Raw genomic sequence first — 20,831 nt, 5'->3', positions numbered from 1 at the left:
TATGCGCAAATTGTCAAGCGGTCGCAATGTGCCAGATTCTCACTTTGTCAAATTCGCAAATTGACAAATTTCTAATGTCTTTGTCTAATCTTGAAGGGTTAGAACGCCCACTAAATTCCTAAAATTTTCAGTTTTCCAATTTCAAAATAGCCTTAATTAAATTGAAAAAAAAAACCAGATTTGAGACTGTTCTTCACAAATTGTCATTATTAATGTAGATTTAAAATAAATTGGTTACGCAATATACAAAAGCAATAAGAACCACCATAAAGATGTCGCCCAGTAACCTGAATAACTCAAGACGGTGACGAGACTTGACGGTGTCAAGAGCAAACCAATTAATTTTGGGTGTGCTACTTAACAGCTGACGACGACCTATTTAGCTATCTATTGTTAATGGTATAAGTAGGAACGACATAGCGATATTTTCTTTTGTTAAAAAATGCTATAACAACTCCATGATAATTATGATTATTCAATTAACCCATATGCATGCAATCATTAATTATTATAACAACAAATGGCATATTCATTTCTAGTGCCTGATCTATCCTAGGCTGCGACACTAGACATTAGAAAGAAATATGTGGATAAGAAAATGTAAACCATGAAACAAAATGAAGATGGAAAAATTGATATCAAAACATTCTACCTTAGATATTTCTAGCGTTCATGATATTAAAATTGATTTGATTTGTTAAAGAGACACAAAATTTTGATTTAAAATATTCTGTTAAAACATTGCAAAAAATGTTTAAGTACCTACTGTAAATAAGGAAGCTACATTACCTGATGGATAATCTTTACTTACGCAAATGTCAACGGTATTACATTGATAGCCGCAATCACACCGCATTCTTATCATTATCATATTTATATCATTCGTTAGTAAATAGAGATAAATAGATCGCTCGTTGATGCGATAATAGGCCTTAGATAGATGTAATAAGGATGAATTCCTGGATGGTGTATGGCTTCAGAACAGTTTCTAGGTTTGCAGACTTTGCAGTACACCGCCGCATCTGCGTTGTAGGAAACGTCTGGGCGGCGGACAGTGATATATTAAAAACGGACACCTAAAAATTTTCAACTGTTTTTTTTCTAAGTTGCCAGTGCATATTTTTTTATTAACATGTGACGTTTGTTTTTTTAATGCGTCTACTATCTTGTAGTAAATAATGTTTCTCTGAACTACTTACTAAAAGTGCTTTTTTTGCATTTAGAATAAAACCTTGAAGTTTTAACGTTGCGTTCATTTGTAATAAAAAATTGCATTCGTAAATAATGCAATTTTTATACTTGAAAAGGCATTGACTTTCGTATTTGACCAAGTACAGTGTCGGGAAATACCTAAGTTTTTTTATTGAAACCGGTAGTAGGAACTTAACTGAAATTATGCTATTTATTTTCAATCATAAAATCCCAAATGCCGTAGAAAACTTACATACATTTCAAATAATATAAATCCGGGAGCTCTACTTGCAAAGTACTTACATTTATTATGATTACCAGATGACTAGTTCCGCGATTAATTATGCAAAACGTGTAATGCAATGCGAGTATCGATTTATCTAAGTAGATAGATGGTGATAGGACATTCTTACTTCTAACGGATATATTTTTCCAATCATTGTTAGCTGCAATAAATACTGGGAATTGTTTATCAGTTAACATCGATTTTGGATGTGAACTGAAAGCTGAAATAATAACTGGGAAATTTTATCAGTTAACATTGGTTTTGGATGTTAGCTGATAAGAATTCCCAGTATTTATTTCAGCTTTCAATTACAGTCGATATATATTTTCCCTAAATTACAGTTTGTTGGTACGCCGTACGTTACAATTTTCCCAAAGAGGCAGATGATTTTAAACTAAATATTGTGTTCAATATACGAAACTAAAACATTAAAATCGTCACAAAGTAAAAAATAAAAAGATTTAATTTTGTTTTTGTGATAGTTACGTGAAAGTGCTTAATAAATCAACGTTATCAGAACTGATAAGATCATATCGTGAATTTGACAATATTGTGACCAAATTAGTCTTCCATACCAAAGGAAAACCAAAGAAAAAAGTGTGAAATTGTTGGAAAGTGCTCTCTAGTGTCTGATAGTCTAGTGGGTGATAGTCTAGTGTGTGATAGTTAGTGTGATAGTAAAAAATGGATTTAGTAAAGTTGGCGCTGGTCCCCATAACTTTGACCATTGGACTCACGTTCCTGAATGTTAAAAAGTAAGTTTAGACTTTGTAGGATAGTGAGCTTTATTTAACGCTTAGTTAAAGTATATTATTTGTTTTTTAGGTATTTTTTAATACTATTGTAAACACTAGACTCTATAGGCTATTATTATAAAACAATGCTCCCATTCAGTCTCAATAATAGATTCTGTATCATTTGGTCCAGTTACATATTGATCAACCAGAGGGCCCCAATCTATATTTGAAGTGCATTCGAATTTTGAGCTTCGTTCTGTAATACACACCTTTATAGACAAAATTATTCAAATCCAATTGATTTAAAAACATTATTAAGTTATCACATTTCTTCTTTGATTTGCACGTCCTATTCGCCAAAAGCATAGTCAAAAATTCAATCTTCCTTTGACTTCGACAAATACGTCTGAATCACAAACAGAACTTTCAAATATTAACTACCTGTACAAACTGAATTCAATCTTTCGACTCGTGCAGTATTTCCGACTTTATTTACAGTTATATTTCCTTTCCTGCGATATGTATAGGTAGGTAGATAGTACTTGTGTATTTTAATTAGCTGAGTTTGGGACTGCTATCGGAATGGTATTTTTAATGAGTGCTATTGAAATGCACCTGCAAATGGTATTGCAATGGTTCTGAAAACTCTAGAACTTTGGTAGTACTATACCTGCAGTTTATCTGTAGGAACTATTCTATAATTATTTTTATCTATCTTAAACATATTTTTTTTCTGTATTTCATTTCATTTGTATTTAGGGTTTATAACTCGTAACAGGTATTTACTAGTATAATTTTTTCATAATATTTTCCTGTATTTACCTAAGGTTGGTTTTACACGCATTGACCCTACATATGACTATAATTATGTTTCAACTCCATAATATCCTTCCTTCTTAAGAATAGCGCCATTATCTGTAACCTTTGTAAAGTATAGGTATATCGTAATTATAGCGAACATGCATGTAATGCTGCAAGCTGCATCGACCCTTATGATTACTTTATGGAATTGCACTTTCCATCAGTTTGCTGTTTCAGTTATTCAATAAGGTTTCCTTTGCTATTTTTAGCTACGCAAACGTAGTCGTTTCAATTCCATTAAATTAACCTGGCATTTGCTCATGTTTTACGTTTCAGTAGACGATGTTCGTTAAAATACTGTCAAATCTAAATGCTGGAAAAATTTCGCTTGTTTCAGGTGTTTTCTTCTACATACATACCTTTGTAGTAACATCCATCTCAATTTATCCGTAAAAGTTTGTACACATCATAAAATCAGTTATTGTAAAATCTGTCAACATGTTTTGATAAATTACTTTCGATGGTATACTAAAAGTATTCACACTCGCATTTTCCCATGTCTCAAATATTGACTTTTGTTACCTACATAATATTACAAGAGGAAGAGGTACACGTTAACAACTGTACTAGTATGAACTGTGTCACAGCTGCCAGCGCCCTCCACCCTGTGTTATACAAATTAGGTTTAAATACAACACACAGGAAACTCCCAAAAAATCCAACCATTTACACATACTGAAGGGTGCTTTTCCTTTGTCCAACAGGAACGCTTACAGTCGAAGAGGTGTACAAGGACCGCGATCAGTTCGCGGGTCTGGTGCGCGAGGTGGCGGCGCCCGACGTCGGTCGGATGGGCATCGAGATCCTGTCGTTCACGATCAAGGACGTGTACGATGACGTGCAGTACCTGGCCAGCTTGGGGAAGGCGCAGACGGCGGTCGTGAAGCGCGACGCCGACGTGGGAGTCGCACAGGCCAACCGGGACGCTGGGATACGAGTACGTAGCTTTTTACTCCGTTTCTTAAGCATCATTTTGCCATGGACACATGCCATTTTGCAAAAGCTTACAGCTGAACAGGTGATGGGTCACCAAGATGGTAAGTGTGCTAGACTTAGGCTGTGTTCTGAAGAGTATCGACTACCGTTCTTACATAATGCAGCTTCCTCACTTTTCCGAAGACCAGACCAAGAAACGTACATAATAATCAGTCACCAAGCTACAAATAAGGATTGCCGCACCCACGGATTTCTAGTACCCTGGAAATTGATGAAACCCTTGCTCTTCGAAGAGTTCACTGTTGTCTTCTGGGCTACGTAAGATAGTAGAATATCTTGGTCAGGACCTTCGTTCACGATCAAGGAAGTGTACGATGACGTGCAGTACCTGGCCAGCTTGGGGAAGGCGCAGACGGCGGTCGTGAAGCGCGACGCCGACGTGGGAGTCGCACAGGCCAACCGGGACGCTGGGATACGAGTATGTAGCACTTATCTCCGTTTCATAAGTATCATTTTGCCATGAACTTAAGATTATCGCTGAGAAAGTGGTGAGTCGCCAAGATAAGTGTGATAGACTTGGGAAGCTTCCTCAGTTTTCCGAAGACCAGAACAAGAAACGTGCATACCTGCCCAGTACATACATTCACTCTGTCATCGTACAGGCCCGCTTCTTGATTGCCTTTTGAACTACTTATTCTTCGACCTATTCTTATATTTATTCTTCTACGTATTGTTGTAGGAAGCGGAGTGCGAGAAGAGTGCGATGGACGTGAAGTACTCCATGGACACCAGGATCGAGGACAACACCAGGCTGTTCAAGCTGCAGAAGGCGCAGTTCGACCAGGAAGTCAATACAGCTGTGAGTACATTCTTCGATGTTTGATTCTTACGCCCGTATTCACAAACATTACTATGAGATCTCACAGTGCGCGTGGACGCACAGGGTGACACACAAACCAATCACAGAACTCTTTTCAACGCTGTGCGTTCCATTTGCTGCTACACTTAAGCAAGCATCGTTTGTGAATACGGGCGTTAGTGCCGTCTTAAAGGTTAAGCCTTTGGTCACAAAGTTTATTTATTTATTGAATGAGAAATTATACATGACGTCAAGTAGTTTACCAGAAATTTTAGCACTGCAATTATGTTAAAATACTTTTTGTTAGTTATTAACGGAACAACTTCTGCAAGCTTGAAACTTGATTTAAAACATAGCAGTAAATGCAACTTCAATTTCCGTTGCATACTGAAAAAATAAATTGTAACCAACTTCCTGTCTATCTTAGCACTTTGTATCGGTCGTTTGAGGTTTTACACTACTTTAATTTATCAGCCAAAAAAAACTTTTTGAGAATCAGATTACTTACATTGAACTGCACTGCAGCAACTAACTGTACTTTATTTGCAATCCGGATATCTTTTTCATTTAAAATCCTCATTTCCAGAAAGCTGAGGCGGCGTTAGCTTACGAATTGCAGGCCGCTAAGATTAAGCAGAAGATCCGAAACGAGGAGATCCAGATCGAGGTGGTGGAACGACGCAAGCAGATTGAGGTAAGGCTGAGTGCAGATTAAAAAGTCTTCATAGACTCTTGAGAAATAGCTTAGTCAATATTACAGCGATTTAGCACGACTCGATTTGGGTTTAAAGGATATTGGGCTGCCCATAAGTTCTTATTTGACTGCGTTTTCTTTGATAGGTGTATCGAGTTAATAAATAAAGTTAATCCAAACATACACAGTGGGGATTGTAAATTGATCGTATCACTGTACACGCTACCACGGTAATACTATCTATACAGTATTCCAACTCGGCCATATTTTTGAAATAAATGTCAACAGTCCCGCGGTACGTCACGGTATGACAACATGCGATAGGGCTGCTCACCTATAGTACCCATTCTAATTACATGTCTACTTAGTTTGTGATTGTAATTTTTTATTTATTTAGATAAACAAAGTACTTTGTGAATGGAATAGGATAAAAATGCGTGTTGTTTTGTGATTAGTAGATTTAATTTTAAAAAATATACTAAAATAATTTTGAATCTACTAATCATAATGAGTACTTAATGACCTGTTACTTTAATTTCAGGCGGGCGAAGTCGTGGGCCAAAGCTGGTTTTATACAATATAATTTTTATTTCAAATCAAACTGACTGAAAATGACCATTTCTGATAGTTAATGACTAGTTTTTGACAAATTTGATCGTTTAAGACGGTCAGTCAAATTCAATCATCTTAGTCATTTTCAACACTAGGCCATCGACGTCCGTTCGGCACATTCGCGACACCCCTAACTTTTGGTTCTCGACCACGTTCCGAGATTTGAAATTCGAAGGAAAGCTCGCGTTTCGTCAGTTTATATGAAGTTACAATACTGTATGATATTATTACCATGACGCTACAGCGAGCAAGCAGTCAGGCGAAGCTGCTACTTTAATTGAAAATTGATTACATTGTCATTTGATAGCAGGAGTGAAGGAAAATATGAGTCGTAGCTTGAAAACGGTCCTACACAAAGAAACAGAAAACAGTAGCTACGCCGTAGCATTTGAGTAAATAATATACTATAGATATTGTGTCATCGAAACCGAATTTAGGAAATAAGAGGGAAAGGCGCATTTTTAATAATATGCTACTATGTACCTATATTTTTCTGCCATTATCTAATTACGTCAATTTACTCGTAATAATTACCTAAATAACCGATGTCGACTTAAGCCTATTTACAGAAATAAATGAGTTTTGTGAGTTTTTTTATTAGATTTTTTATGAGTTTTTTAGTGCGTAAAACTTATTTAACCCTTTATTCGGCAGTGGGAATATAGTTCCCATCATATTTTGAACTTTATTCCCTTTTCGTACAAAGAAAAATGAATATTCCAACTGCCGTATAAAGGGTTAAATTTTTTAAATAATCTTACTTACTAAAAGCGTGGTCCGTGAGCACGTAGAATTTTGGCCAATGACCCCAAGCTACCCATCCAAAGACAAAATTCTACGTGCTCACCGACCAGGCTTTAGCTTAGCTTATGTTTGTAAAGCTCAATAGTAAAAATAAGTTCGTCGGTAAGAAAAAGATCATCTGTTCTAGACTCTAGTGCTATTTGTGATAGGCGAAGTTTCCTGTAAAATCGCCAATAAGTTATTTCTATCTTCTTCTAAATCGTACAATGTCCTTTTCAGGTAGAGCAACAAGAGATCTTGCGTCGCGAAGAGGAGCTGGTTTCCACCGTTCGCCTGCCGGCCGAAGCGGAGGCCTACCGTCTCCAGGCCATTGCTGAGGGCAAACGGTAACTATACTTCATATACGATCATCGTCATCATCCAACTATGCTATACATCACGTAACATAATATTATGTTTCTCTTTGTCAAGGTATAGGTACTTTTATTTGTGTAGAAAACACTCTACTGTTGATGTGCATCCTTTCAGAGTATGCTTGTAAAAGTACGCATAAAAGCCAACTGGCTAAAAATAAGTTATTTTTAATCTACTGCCTCTTCGCCCTAGCGAGAACACAATACCAAATTGGGTTTCCCGCTTAGGTTTCCCACTAAAAACGTGTCGAGACATTAGATATTTAACTGAATCGCTCGTTCGACACAAATGTATTTTTTTTATTTGGTCTCAGCTTTGTTTGTTGCATTAATGTTTTTATCTGTTCTTTTTCCACAGCACCCAAACGGTAGAAGCCGCGAAGGCCGACGCCGAGCGCATCAAAGTCCTGGGTTTGGCTGAAGCCACGGCCATTGGTGACGTAGGCAAGGCTGACGCCGAACGCATGCTGGCCAAGGCCAAGGTCTACAAGCAGTACGGAGACGCTGCTATCATGGCGCTGGTGCTTGAAGCTCTGCCTAAGGTAGGAACACTTCATTGAACTGTGGAGAAGGTCTTTAATGAAGCAGGTTAGCCACCGCAGAAAAGATTCTGGTCAAGGCCAAAGTCTATATGTAAAGCTGTTTGGAGATTGGAGATGCTGCTATCGCTATTATGGAGCTGATGCTCGAAGCTCTGCCTAAGGTAGGAATACCTACATATATAGTATGAACGGAGATCTTTTTCAAAGCAGGGAGAGCCAACGCTGAGTAGTTATTAAGACTCACTCATACGATAATTGTTCCAAGATTCTGTTATTCGTTCTCAGATCTCAGCAGAGTAGTTGGTACCGATTGTAAAAGAACTTGTGCTTTACTTTGTGACTTCTACGCTTAGTTTGTTCGAAAGTTCCTTTAATTTCTCGCAAATGGCAACGGAGGTAACGGCGCTGCTAGAGCGTGCACGCACGACATCGTATTTTCAACCGACTTCAAAAAAGGAGGAGGTTCTCAATTGGTTCAACCCGTATGTTTTTTTTTTCTGTTTGTTACGCGATAACTCCGCCAATTATGAACCGATTTGAACAAATCTTTTTTCGGCGTATAGGTAATACCTCAAGGGTGGTCCCATTTAAATTTAATAATAGAAAAAACAACCCCCAAGGGTGGAAAATTGGGGATGAACTTTTTTATACGCAATATCTCCGCCTCTCTTGATTATAAATCAATTTGAACGATTATTTTTTTGTTGAATAGGTATTATCAAAAGGGTGGTTTCATGCGAATTTGAAGAAAATATTTCACCACCAAGGGTGGAAAATTGGGGATGAACTTTTTTATACGCAATATTTTTAATTTTTAGTTTTTTTTGTGTTCACGCATTTGAAGTCGGTTTTATTTTTTTTTAAAGTTAATTATTGGGTTTAAAGTTATAGTGACTTCTAAACTACGCTCGTTATTGTGATGTATGATCGTTGTTCAAATGTTTTGTTAACCCCTTACAGATCGCGGCCGAAGTATCGGCCCCTCTAGCCCGTACAGACGAGATAGTCCTGGTAGGCGACTCGGGCGCCACGGGCGAGGTCGCGCGGCTGGCGGGAGGCATCCCGCCCGCGCTCAAGACGCTCACCGGCCTCGACCTCATGCAGGTGCTGAAGCGGCTCCACCCCTCCGGTGAGAAAGACAAATAAGTATGTGCGGGTTGCTTTGTTTATTTTTGTTTTCTTTATTTTGCGCCTTATAGCTGCCTTATGAACATGCGCGTATACATATTATAGCGGGGGGTGACACGGCCTCCCCAGACTACTAATTTGAAGATGATACTCAATATGATGATGATTTAAATTTCAATTTTTTAAGCTACAGAATTTCAACTGTTCACCAGTAAAAGTTTCAGTTTTGTAATTATTTATTTCTTTTTTTTATTATAAAAATAAGGATTCAAAATATCAATTTCTGAAGTTAAAGTAGGTAATCAATTATTATGATGATTGAAAGACTAAACTAGTTGAAAGCGCTAAAATTATTATTTTCAACTGTACTCCTAACACTTACTAATTTAACCCACTATTAATGGGCATAGTTTGTTTCAATTTTTAACCGTTTTTGGACAACACAAGGAAATAAGATTCAAAATGGGAACCGTAATATTTTTTCCATTACCGTATTAAGGGTTAAGAAATCCTTATTGACAGATGTTTTTAATTAGTCTTTTATCAGTCCTTAACACAAATTCTTTTTCTTTTCAGAAGAGTCTCCTCTGGCAGCAACCACGAGCAAGAAGAAGGAAGTTACAGCTTGCTAATCACCTGTCCCCCTCCCACGTAAGCGCTTTGTGCCATATACCTGTCTCGCTTCTCCAGAATATCCCAGAACGGTGTAGTTAATATGAACAATGTTTTAGTCGAGATCCAAATGGATGACTTTTTTATTTTGTGGCATCTCTGTTTTTATGAATTTTTTATTTCTAATTTTGATATACTATGTTTTAGCGCCTATAAACTGATTATTATGAAGTGTACATCAAGTATAAAGTATCGAAGCACAACAAAAATGTCGCATTTACTTTTGAGATTATGTGTCACGACTTGGCAATTCGCATTTGAAACAGCCGATTTATTCGAATTCGAATCGTATCGATTGTCACTTTATCTAGACTCATACAGCTAGATAAATCCAAAATTACTAATAGTGCTGCAGCTAACACTTTATTAGCAGCTCATCTAACATTTTCTCTCAAGTCCCCCATATTAAATGTAGTTTCCTTATTTTTCTTTTGCTTTTTTCTTTCTTTACTAAATGCACAGCAATATTCAGTTTTAGTATCGTTAAGAACAAAAGCGTCGACTCAAATTACTTTTACGTAAACTTAAATAAATACATAATACACTCGACATCAAATAAATCGCACCTCCCGTGACAAGCATTTTCAAACGTATGCATCCCCACTTCCCACCAATATTGGCACCATTCAAAAGCCTAGTTCTAACCTTCATTTTATTAAAGGAAAGGTTTTTACCCCAAAAATGTGTCTTTAGAAGGATCCAGAGTCACTTCTTCAAAAAATAGGTAGTTACGCTTGAGCCAACTTTTATGGCTATAAAACTGTTAAGTTGGGATTAATCGCTATCCATCTGTTAAAGAGGACACGTGAGATCATTATTTGGTTTTATAACCATAAAAATTGGTCTTATTGATCCCACAGGTGGGCCCAAAGTGAGGTATTTTTTCAAGCCACATTTATGGTACATGTTTATCATTTACTAAGAAATTAAATGTGTTTTTCTTTAAGGATATTTATTGGGCTTTCAAATAACACCAATATTGTTGGGGCAACATGATTGTGTCAGAAGAAAATCGTTAAAGTTCGCGTCGCGGAAGGTGCGGTTTATTTGATGTTGAGTGTATATTTCAGTACAAACTAGCTTTATAGTTTGCTGCATTTCATTGCATTGCTAGGATTCACTATTAATTTACAAAGTAATTAATATAAACGTGATAATAAATGTAATGTATTAATATAATACGTATTTTTAATTATTTATGACATGTGTAATGTGTATTTAGAGAAATAGTTAAATAGTTTTTGAAAGTTCAATAAATAGTAGATTACTTTTCATTCTTCGTTATATTAGTAACTTGGAAGTCTGTAATCAACTCAATATTCTTTAGTTAATATATAAATATATACTTAAAAATCCTTTTTGTAATGAAAATGTAATTGACTATTTGAAGGTACTTTATCTATTCTCTATACAAGCGTAGGGTGTTGATATTTTTCAGTGGATATATTAAAGTACAACTGTGCTAGCGTAATTTAGATTTTGTACAACTGTTAGATCTATCCTAGACAAATTCGATGTGTTCTCTGTCAAGGCACTGCCTTTTTGATGTAGATTGTTTGTGGGTTAGTTTTTCGTGTGTCGTACAATCCAGTTGTGAAATATCGTAACCGTACATTTATTCAAACTACACAATTATTCAATTCAATTGTAAGTGATCTACTAGTACAGTCGCTAACACATTCAACTATCTCAAAAAGTAACCTCCAATCTCAAAATCCTCCTGCTAACGACAGTACATGATTTTTCTATCTACTGGTAACAAGTTAAATATTCTGACTGTGATTGTACTTGTGTGAATTAGAGTGCTCGTTGTATTTTTTACCAAAAAATGTATTTCGGTAATAATATCGATTGAAAATTGTTTCTTTGTACTAAAATTGTTTCTTCCTTTTAAATTCTTATTATTTGAATACCATGTGACTTGTAATAATTGCATTATGTAATCCAATTCTTATGATTGTTTTGTAATCTTTTGTTATTTGATAAGTGTGCATAAATGAAAATAAATGTTTATTTTTGAAATAATTACGTCTTTAATTCAGTTATATATGAGACTTAAACTACGAGTATTTATTACATACATAAAATATAGCTACAAATTATGTAAGTAATAAAGTCTTTATTGTGTATGAACAAAGGTTACAAGGGTTCTTATAAATAGGTTACAGGCATCTGTTGGTTTTACCTTTTCAGGCGTTATAGTTACTTATAGGCGTAATTTATTTTGCAAATATTCATGTAGGTACATTATGTAGGTACCTACATAAAGTTAAGAACCATTTTTTTGATGGTTGGGATTATAAAGTTCTCCTCGTATGTTAGTTTTCATCATCTGAAAAAGAACAAAAAAGATATACTTAGAAAACATATAATTTTAATATGAATTAGGTATGAAGCGAGTTCAAAATTTTAATTGTTTTAGGACCTTCAGACAAGGGGATTATGTTAAAAATTTGGTGGGAACTATATTCCCACTGCCTTATTAAGGGTTAACTTTCGTACTACGTTTTTACAAAGTACTTAAGAAAGATATTTAAAAAAAGGACCGCCATTAAAAAAATCTCACCTCTACTTTCTGTTCATAGCTGAGTTCAGTTTTGGAGAGCACATAGCAGAGCTTGGCCCACACAGCTTCAGAAGTCATGTCGAAAGCTGGGACCACGCCACATTCTATCAGCAGCTGCAAAATAAAAAATACTTTGTCAAAGGTTCACTACATCAGCGGTTCCCGAATGGTGGTCCGCGGAACCCTGGGGTTCCGTGGAAAGGCCGCAAGGGTTCCGTAAAAAATTTTATCCCACGTTTCGTGACCGACGTTGTTCGCTCGCACCGACTTGTTTACGCACAAGGGAGGGGCAGGGCGTGCGGGTGGAGTAGTACGGGGGTTCCGCTAGGAAAAGTATAATCAATTAGGGATCCTTGGCAAAAAAAAAGGGAAACCCTGCACTACATCATCTATGGGTTTGGCGATTAACGCAGTTAATGCCTAAGGTGTGGAGCGGCACGGGAGGGTGTTTTTCAGACGTCAAACTTCAGATTAGTATGCTCTGTCATCTGCCCTGGAATAATCGCTTCTTACCAAGCCGCTCTCCTGGTAGATCTCCTTCCGCTTGATGATGATGATGATAATGATGAATAATACTCATAAATGTTTATAATAATGATTTCCTACCAAGACGGTCTCATAAAGCGGCTTCCCTAGCACGGTCCCGTTGATGCACTGGGTACGTTCACCACCAAAACCTCATTCTTCACCGCCCTCTTTTTCTTGGTAGATCTCCTTCCGCGTGATGATGATGATGATAATGATGAATAATACTTGTAATGTTTGTAATAATGGCTTCCTACCAGTCCGGTTTCATAGAGCGGCTTCCCTAGCACTGTCCCGTTGATGCACTGGGTCACGTTCACCACCAAGACTTTTTTCTTCACCGCCCTCTGTATCCTTGGTAGATCTCCTTCCGCTTGATGATGATGATGATAATGATGAATAATACTTATAAGTGTTTGTAATAATGGCTTACTACCAAGCCGGTCTCGTAAAGCAGTCAACGAGCACTTGGTAGATCTCCTTCCTCTTTGTGATTATGATGTTGGTACTGTTGATGATGATATTGATGATGATGATATGATGATAGTGATGAATAATACTTATAAAATAATGTTAGTAATAATTGCTTCCTACCAGCCCGGTTTCGTAGAGTGGCTTCCCGAACACGGTCCCGTTGATGAACTGGGTCACGTTCACCACCAAGACTTTGTTCTTCACCGCTCTCGCTATCTCCTGGTAGATCTCCTTCCGCTCGATGGGGATGATGATGATGATAATGATGATGAATATTACTTAGAAGTATATGTACTGTAATAATGGCTTTCTACCAAGCCGGATTCGAAGAGTGGTTTCCCTAGCACGGTCCCGTTGATGCACTGGACGAAGTCCTATCTCTTGGTAGATATCCTTCCGCTTGATGGGAATGATGATGATGATGATGATGATAATGATGAATAATAATACTTATAAATGTTAGTAATAATGGCTTCCTACCAAACCGGTCTCATAAAGCGGTTTTTATAGCACGGTCCCGTTAATGCACTGGGTACGTTCACCACCAAAAGTTCATTCTTCACCGCCCTCTTTTTCTTGGTAGATCTCCTTCCGCGTGATGATGATGATGATAATGATGAATAATACTTATAAATGTTAGTAATAATGGCTTCCTACCAGCCCGGTTTCGTAGAGTGGCTTCCCGAGCACGGTCCCGTTGATGCACTGGGTCACGTTCACCACCAGGACTTGGTTCTTCACCGCTCTCGCTATCTCCTGGTAGATCTCCTTTCGCTTGATGGGGATGTTGCCGTTGCCATATGTCTCGAGTACCAGACCTACAAGAATAATACTGTCTTAAAACTTGTTTACGTGAAACTTTTTAGAATATTCTTGTTATTTGTTAAAATACAATTGCTTAAAATGTTATTGAGGTTATTAGCGTTTAATGAAATATGAATGTTCATTTAAAAAAATGTAAATTCCTGAATTTTCTTGAAAATCAAAAGTGAAACTCTTTGCCAGCACTCAAGAACCTATTGCCATAACGCCTTGCTTACCTTTAACGGGCAAGTCCGAATTTTTCATTGTTTTTGGACCTTAAGGCAAGGAAATAAAGTTCAAAATATGGTGGGAACTATATTCCCACTGCCGCATAAAGGGTTAAATAGGAGAGAATTCATTCAAGTTACTGGGCTGACCGTGCAGCAGCCCTGATGACCTCCGGCGTGATGGTGACTTTCAGCACGTACACCTTCCGCGACAGCCGATCGTGTATCCGGCACTCGTCCGGCACCGAACCGGGCGCGTGTATTATCATCAGAGCGCCTACCTCTAGCGTCGCCTTACACTCAAGATTCGTGTGGCATCTATAATAGAAGTATATTAAATAGGTGACTGAGACTGACCTTCCATTCCGTCAGCAACAGCCCTGATGACCTCCGGCGTGATAGTGGGGGCTACTTTCAGAACATACACCTTCCTCGACAGCCGGTCGTGTATACGGCACTCGTCCGGCACCGAACCGGGCGCGTGTATCAACATCTTAGGGTCCACCTCAAGGGTCGTCTTGCACTCAGATCCGTGTGTCATCTATAAATGGAAGTATAAAAAATAGGTGACTGACCTTCCATCCCGTTTGCAGCAGCTCTGATGACCTCCGGAGTGATAGTAGGAGCCACTTTCAGCACGTACACCTTCCTCGACAGCCGATCGTGTATCCGGCACTCGTCCGGCACCGAACCGCCTGCATGCAGCAACATCAGAGGGTCCTCGAGGGCAGTGACCATAGTAAGAGTATATTAGATAGATGACTGACCTTCCATCCCATGTGCAGCAGCCCTGATGACCTCCGGCGTGATAGTGGGGGCCACTTTCAGCACGTACACCTTCCTCGACAGCCGATCGTGTATCCGGCACTCATCCGGCACCGAAGCCGGGCGCGTGTATTAACATCAGAGCGGCTACCTCTAGCGTCGCCTTGCACCAAGATCCGTGTGGCATCTATAATGGAAGTTTAAAAAATAGGTGACTGACCTTCCATTCCATCAGCAGCAGCCCTAATGACCTCCGGCGTGATAGTTGGGGCCACTTTTAGCACATAACCTTTCTCGACATTACAGAACCTGGCACGTGTAGCAGCATCAAAGGGCCCACCTCTAGGATCGTCTTGCATTTATTATGACCCGATCCTCCCATAGTTTGTATATTTAATAGGTGACTGACCTTCCATTCCGTCAGCAGCAGCCCTGATGACCTCCGGCGTGATAGTGGGAGCCACTTTCAGCACGTACACCTTCCTCGACAGCCGGTCGTGTATCCGGCACTCGTCCGGCACCGAACCGGGCGCGTGTATTAACATCTTAGGGTCCACCTCAAGGGTCGTCTTGGCTTCCAGCAACGGAGGGTAGTTGGGCGTGTCGAAAGCGTATATCTTTGTGTTGGACACTTTCTTTACTCTGTTACAACAGTGAAGTTTATATTTTAACCCTTATTTTAAAGCTACCCCGGTAGACAAGTGGCAAAAGTTGACAGTTGTAGTTGGCGTTTTTTGTAACTGTCACGTTTTGCCACTTGCCTATGGGGGCACATCGAGACATGTAAGTATCTACTTCGAACCTGTAATAAAACATTTGGATATTTACATTTTGCTTAGCTTTAAACTTTTCACAGTCACAAAGCAGCTAAGAACTAGTAAGGCCCGCCATACACGGACAGCTTGAACCAGCTAGTATCCGACAGCTTTAAGCTGCGACTGCACAGCAAACTACAGACACTACGTACACAAATACACGGAATCGCTCGAGCAGTTACAACTGTTTCCGTAGATTGCTATGCAGTCGCAGCTTGAAGCTGCCGACACTAACTGCTTCAAGCTGTCCGTGTATAGCAGGCCTAACAGATTTTTTAAATTACTACTATTATTACATAGAAATCCTTGGGGAAGGCCTTTGTCCAGCAGTGGACATCATTTGGCTAAAACGAAAGAACTTCTATTATTTTGTCTAGACCAGACTAACCGTGTCCCTCTGAACAGCTTGCAGCCGAAGAAGACGGTGACCTCCGGGATGTGCTGTGTTGCTGCGATGAGAAGGGCACAGAGGAAATTGTTGTTCCCGTCGCTGCGAGGCTGGAAGATTGGCACCTGGGGGAAGCATATAAGTACATAGATCCCGGTAAGAAGTATAAAGTTGTTGATTTTATTTTATTTATTAGTAGGTACAACCATCAAAACACACGCATACAAGAAAATGAATTTTCTTCAAATGGGCGTTTTTAAAGCGCTTTTACACCTTCAAATATAACTTAAACCCTAACCCTTCGGGATAAAGAAGTGGGCCAGTGCTGGGAAGAAGCAATCTCAGTCAGCTTCAGTGGTTTACAATTAGTTTACATTATTATTTTGATATATTAATGCGACCTTTTATTGAGAGTTTCGTTTCCACAGCACACACCAAAGAGACTGTTAAGCATACGCTACCGCTTAAATATTTTTGAAATACGTGACGCATAAAAGTATACTACCGATTTTTAATAAGCTTGAATTGTTGCAGCTTACTCGTATGAGCTAAAACCATATGGAATGTTAATTTCAAAAACTTAATTACTTTAAAATAAACCATCTTATTGTACCTAAATATACATAAGTACATGAGGAGGCTGGGTGTATATAATATGTGTAGGTTTATTTGTGCAATCTAGACTGAGGTCTAGACCCTGTTGTTGGGTTTTCCAGAGCTGGTAATATTATCATTGGGTTTTGCCGCCATCTATTTACTGCTGCTCTTAACACTAGAAAGGCCGCCGTCCCATTTTTGTCCCACTCGCGAGTTTGATCGTCTCTAACTTTTTTATTTTTCAACGAAAGTCCATGAAACTTTTTGACTTTTCCTGATTTATTGAATTTTATCATTTTTTAATGTTTTTGGTAATATAAAATTATTAGAAAATTTATAAAAATCGGTTTTACCTAGAAGCGCCACTGGGTCATTTTTGTCCCACCCTGGTATTTGCAACAATAATTCGATAAAGAGTCCTTGTTTCGAGGAGATACGAGAATGGAGAGGTGAGGAACGTTTAGGTGACTCGTCACAATGCAGAAATGTAAATTTATTGTACTGGTTTTTGCCTGTGACTTCACCTAGTGAGAAATTAAGTGTATCATAGAAAAACCTAATTTCTTGACACTTATCGTTGTTATTTGACCAAACAACTGAATATTATTGTAAATTATAGACTATATATGTTATTCTGAAGTATTAACAATAAAACTGAAAAGTTTTATTAAGATCGGCTTAGTATTTTTTGCTTAAAAAAGTGAAAAAACATCAATCGATCTAACCATGAATCCACACTCACTTAGTTTGTGTTCAAGGCTTATATCCACCCATTCATCCTTCCTATCCGTTCATCGGTTCATCCATCCTTCAATTCATCAATCTTTATTAACTTTTACATTTATAATATTAGTAGGAAGGTGCCCTTTTAGACATGGGCCAGTTCATACATTGTATGATTTGATATATTTTTAAAATGTGTGACTTATATATTTTTTTAAATTAAACGTACATACTTTTCATTGTAACTGGTGGAAAACTTCACTGTGTGTGTACGGATAACAGAAAAATAACCATACCTATAGAAATTCCTAAACACATAGTACACCAGAGAGATAAAAAAAAACCATACAAAAAAACTTTGTGCAAAATGTGCACTATTATTTGTAAGATATTTATTATTCCTTCAAAAATAATAATGAATAGTTAAAGTAGTAATTTCATAATTTTAATACAGTATAACACCATGTAATATGTGACAATTTTTATATGAAACCAAAAATATCTGTCTTTCAATAATTCAAGATTAAAGTTGAATACATTTATATTTTTAAAGAAATAAGTACATATTGATTTAACTACATAGATAAACCATTTTTTAAGGATACTACAAATAGTTTTAACCATAATGTTCATGCCTGAAACTAAAAAATGTTACAAAATATATGCTGGGACAAAATTGACCCAGCGGCGCTTTTAGGGGGGTCGTAATCTTCGGCACTTCTAGTGTTAATGCACAATGATGTTACATTGACCCGATAGTTCTGTCTCTCAGATTAGACCTATAGGTATCTTTAAAATGGAATTGATTTTATGCATAAGGTAACTTTACCAACAAACGCTGATATTAGGTAGATTGATATTTGATAGAACACACTTTATTGTGCTCCGCACAAGACAATAAAAAAAAGAAATTAATGTAAAAGATACGACACAAATGTATTTTGTGAGAATCCGTAGTGGCAACAGTGGCGTAATAGAAGCAGGTTTCTAGTACAGGAGTCTCTACCAATCAATGTATGGTAAAAATAGTTCTATGCTCTCCTTACGTGCTTAGTTGTAACAGGTGTAAAGTGCCAACTAACTTTCTTTGTGAGCGTTTTATCTTTGTGAGCGTTTTAGATAAGCGTACCGAAATCCCGCCCCCCTAAAGTTACAAATGTAACAGTTGTACAGTAAGTACATCGTGTACGTAACGATTTCAAAATCAAAACTGACTTGACTTTGTCTAGGGATGTTGTCACCCATCCTGAAAAGTGAGCACCTACCTGAGCACCAGTGAGCACCACAGTCTTGCCAACGGTCTCCATCATGAAGGACAGCAGCGAAGCGCCATAAGCCGTGGTGTCGGTCCCATGGAGGACTACGAACCCGTCGTAGTCGTGGTAGTATTTCTGTAACACACCCATTCTGTTAAAATATGTTTTTCCACAAAAGTAGGTACCTCTAAAAAGTTTTAAAAAAATACTTTTCCCCAATTTGTTTTCTAAGGGCAAATTTTTCAATCGTCTAATTTTCAAATCAAATCAAATTTCTTTATTTGCGTATTTCTTTATTTTAACTGAAGAATAAGTTTGGTACATTGACAGTTTCAGCATGGGAATTAAAATATGTGAAGATGATTCAGTTAAAAGTTATCCGACGATTGAAAAATCAGGCCTAGGTCTACAGTTTTTAAAAAATATTGCTCAATAACAAACTTTTTCTTTACACACTTTACCTTTATATCGCGCGCCATTTTTATCCAGTCGTCCAGAGTAAAATCGGATGAGTCCTTCAGTTCTTCATATTCGAGAATTTTGTACAACACCTTCAGATCTGTGTCTTTGCCATCTAAAAAGCCAGATATTTTTAGAGTTCCTTATAAAATATGGTACATAACAAGGAAGTAGGTATATTGGACTTGGAAAGTTGGAACTACGTCGCAGATATGTAACCACATGTTCTGCCAATATCAAGTGCTGTAGGAGACACATTAGAAAACTTAAGTATTTAGCTAGGTACACTTTGAAATTCTCTAAAAAGTAAAATATTATTTTAGGTAATTTTATATGTACCTATACGAGTACTTCCTTTTACTAGGATTTACCTTTACCTAAGCCATATTTACCTTGGAGTTAAAATTGTCATGATTTTTACTTTGTGGCCCTACATACATCTAGACCATCTCAAACATATTTTTCAGTGACGCTCTTAGGCTGGGTTGCACCATCTTATTTTGACTTTAACAAACGTCAAAAATCGGTCAAACTCCATAAAAAAAGCACTGGTTATTGTTAAAGTCACGGTCAAAGTCAGTTGGTGCAACTCAGCCTTCGAAATATTTTTTCTATTAAATAGGTAGCATTTTACTAACCTGGCAAAACTAAATATTCTTTATGCTCAGTTCCTTTGAGCTTAGTGCCCCAATAGTCGTTGTCGTGGAGCTGGGGAAGCCGCCTGATCACCTGCTCGATGTTCTTTTGAGGCACCAACACTGTTCCAGAAATAAAAGTAAATTAAGGGCGATACGTTTAGCTCTTACCACCAGCGTCTCATGCGACCACCTAAGTAGTCCGAGTTAAAAGGGTTTTTTCATAGGTTCAATTCAAATTTTATTTTATTTTATTAACCCTCAGGACTCTGTCCCATAAATGGTCTCCATAATTGGATTATTAGGTCGACATCGAAAAGCAATGACAATTTTTAATGTGTGCTCTAGTTTTTTTATAAAGCGTGTGTTTTTCAAAATCTCTGCGTTACTTTCTAAGGATTAATAAAATCAAAAATCAAATCATACGGTTATTACACACGTTACTTATTAGGTACTCGATGCCAAATAATATTCCTATCACTTAAGTGAACTTTTAAAAATACGTTTACGAAATATAAGCAATTTTAAGTAAAAGAATCACTGACCTCCTTTTTCATTTTTCAGCATACCAAAAGTTCCTCCGGTGTAAATTGCGAGCACTTTTTTAGTTACAACCATATTGTTAATTTATTATTATTAATAATTAATATAAATCTCAAAACACTTGATGCTGCGAAGATCTGTTCCACTCTAACGACAAATGAGATTGCATCACTTGTTTATAAACGTTTAAATTTGATATCGCAATTACGTTATCAGTTCTTGTGTTTCTATAAGATCTAAAATGTTTGTTCGTTTGTAGAAAATAAATAAAATTTTCAATCTTTCGGGATAATTTATCGAGTTAAATTCAATCTGGGATTTTGCTAATTGTTAATGAAAATTATACTGTTCTTTACACCCTAAGGGGCATTATTACAAA

General features: G+C 37.4%; 2 protein-coding genes across 11 annotated transcripts in view; one reads left to right on the top strand and one right to left on the bottom strand.

Moving 5' to 3' along the window:
- Flo2 (flotillin-2) overlaps nt 1–11,381 on the top strand; it is a 267,627-nt gene extending 256,246 nt beyond the window's left edge. For 3 of the 8 annotated variants that reach the window (XM_028317130.1, XM_028317132.1, XM_028317133.1), the window contains 7 exons: nt 3,780–4,012; nt 4,751–4,870; nt 5,457–5,564; nt 7,200–7,306; nt 7,692–7,875; nt 8,836–9,004; nt 9,580–10,217. In XM_028317130.1, the coding sequence (XP_028172931.1) occupies nt 3,780–4,012; nt 4,751–4,870; nt 5,457–5,564; nt 7,200–7,306; nt 7,692–7,875; nt 8,836–9,004; nt 9,580–9,635 (977 nt within the window). In that variant the 3' untranslated portion in view covers nt 9,636–10,217. Of the gene's footprint in view, nt 1–1,914; nt 2,233–3,779; nt 4,013–4,378; nt 4,490–4,750; nt 4,871–5,456; nt 5,565–7,199; nt 7,307–7,691; nt 7,876–8,835; nt 9,022–9,579; nt 10,218–10,735 lie in introns of those variants that run through there. The other 5 variants (XR_003656637.1, XR_003656638.1, XM_028317129.1 and 2 more) reach the window with 4 other exon arrangements.
- A 379-nt stretch (nt 11,382–11,760) lies between these two features.
- On the bottom strand, nt 11,761–20,593 carry LOC114361928 (L-asparaginase). Of its 3 annotated transcripts, none has more exons than XM_028317154.1 (10): nt 20,455–20,593; nt 19,913–20,032; nt 19,277–19,389; nt 18,825–18,950; nt 16,240–16,364; nt 15,582–15,678; nt 14,629–14,764; nt 13,898–14,058; nt 12,242–12,355; nt 11,761–12,007 (listed from the first exon to the last, which is right to left on the bottom strand). In XM_028317154.1, the coding sequence occupies exons 1-10, from the start codon at nt 20,525–20,527 to the stop codon at nt 11,945–11,947; spliced, it is 1,128 nt and encodes a 375-aa protein (XP_028172955.1). In that variant the 5' UTR covers nt 20,528–20,593; the 3' UTR covers nt 11,761–11,944. The 3 variants fall into 3 exon arrangements, with proteins under 3 accessions (XP_028172955.1, XP_028172954.1, XP_028172953.1); XM_028317153.1 differs by having other exon boundaries at nt 14,629–14,776; nt 15,594–15,678; XM_028317152.1 differs by lacking the exon at nt 14,629–14,764 and having other exon boundaries at nt 11,765–12,007; nt 15,446–15,678.
- Nucleotides 20,594–20,831: the final 238 nt, after the last annotated feature.

The sequence above is a fragment of the Ostrinia furnacalis genome, unplaced genomic scaffold, assembly GCF_004193835.3.
Source record: "Ostrinia furnacalis isolate ACB-3 unplaced genomic scaffold, ASM419383v2 OfSCF6054, whole genome shotgun sequence".
NCBI classification, from domain to species: domain Eukaryota; kingdom Metazoa; phylum Arthropoda; class Insecta; order Lepidoptera; family Crambidae; genus Ostrinia; species Ostrinia furnacalis.
The sequence above is the reverse complement of the archived record's forward strand: the minus strand, read 5'-3'. Positions and strand labels throughout refer to the sequence as shown.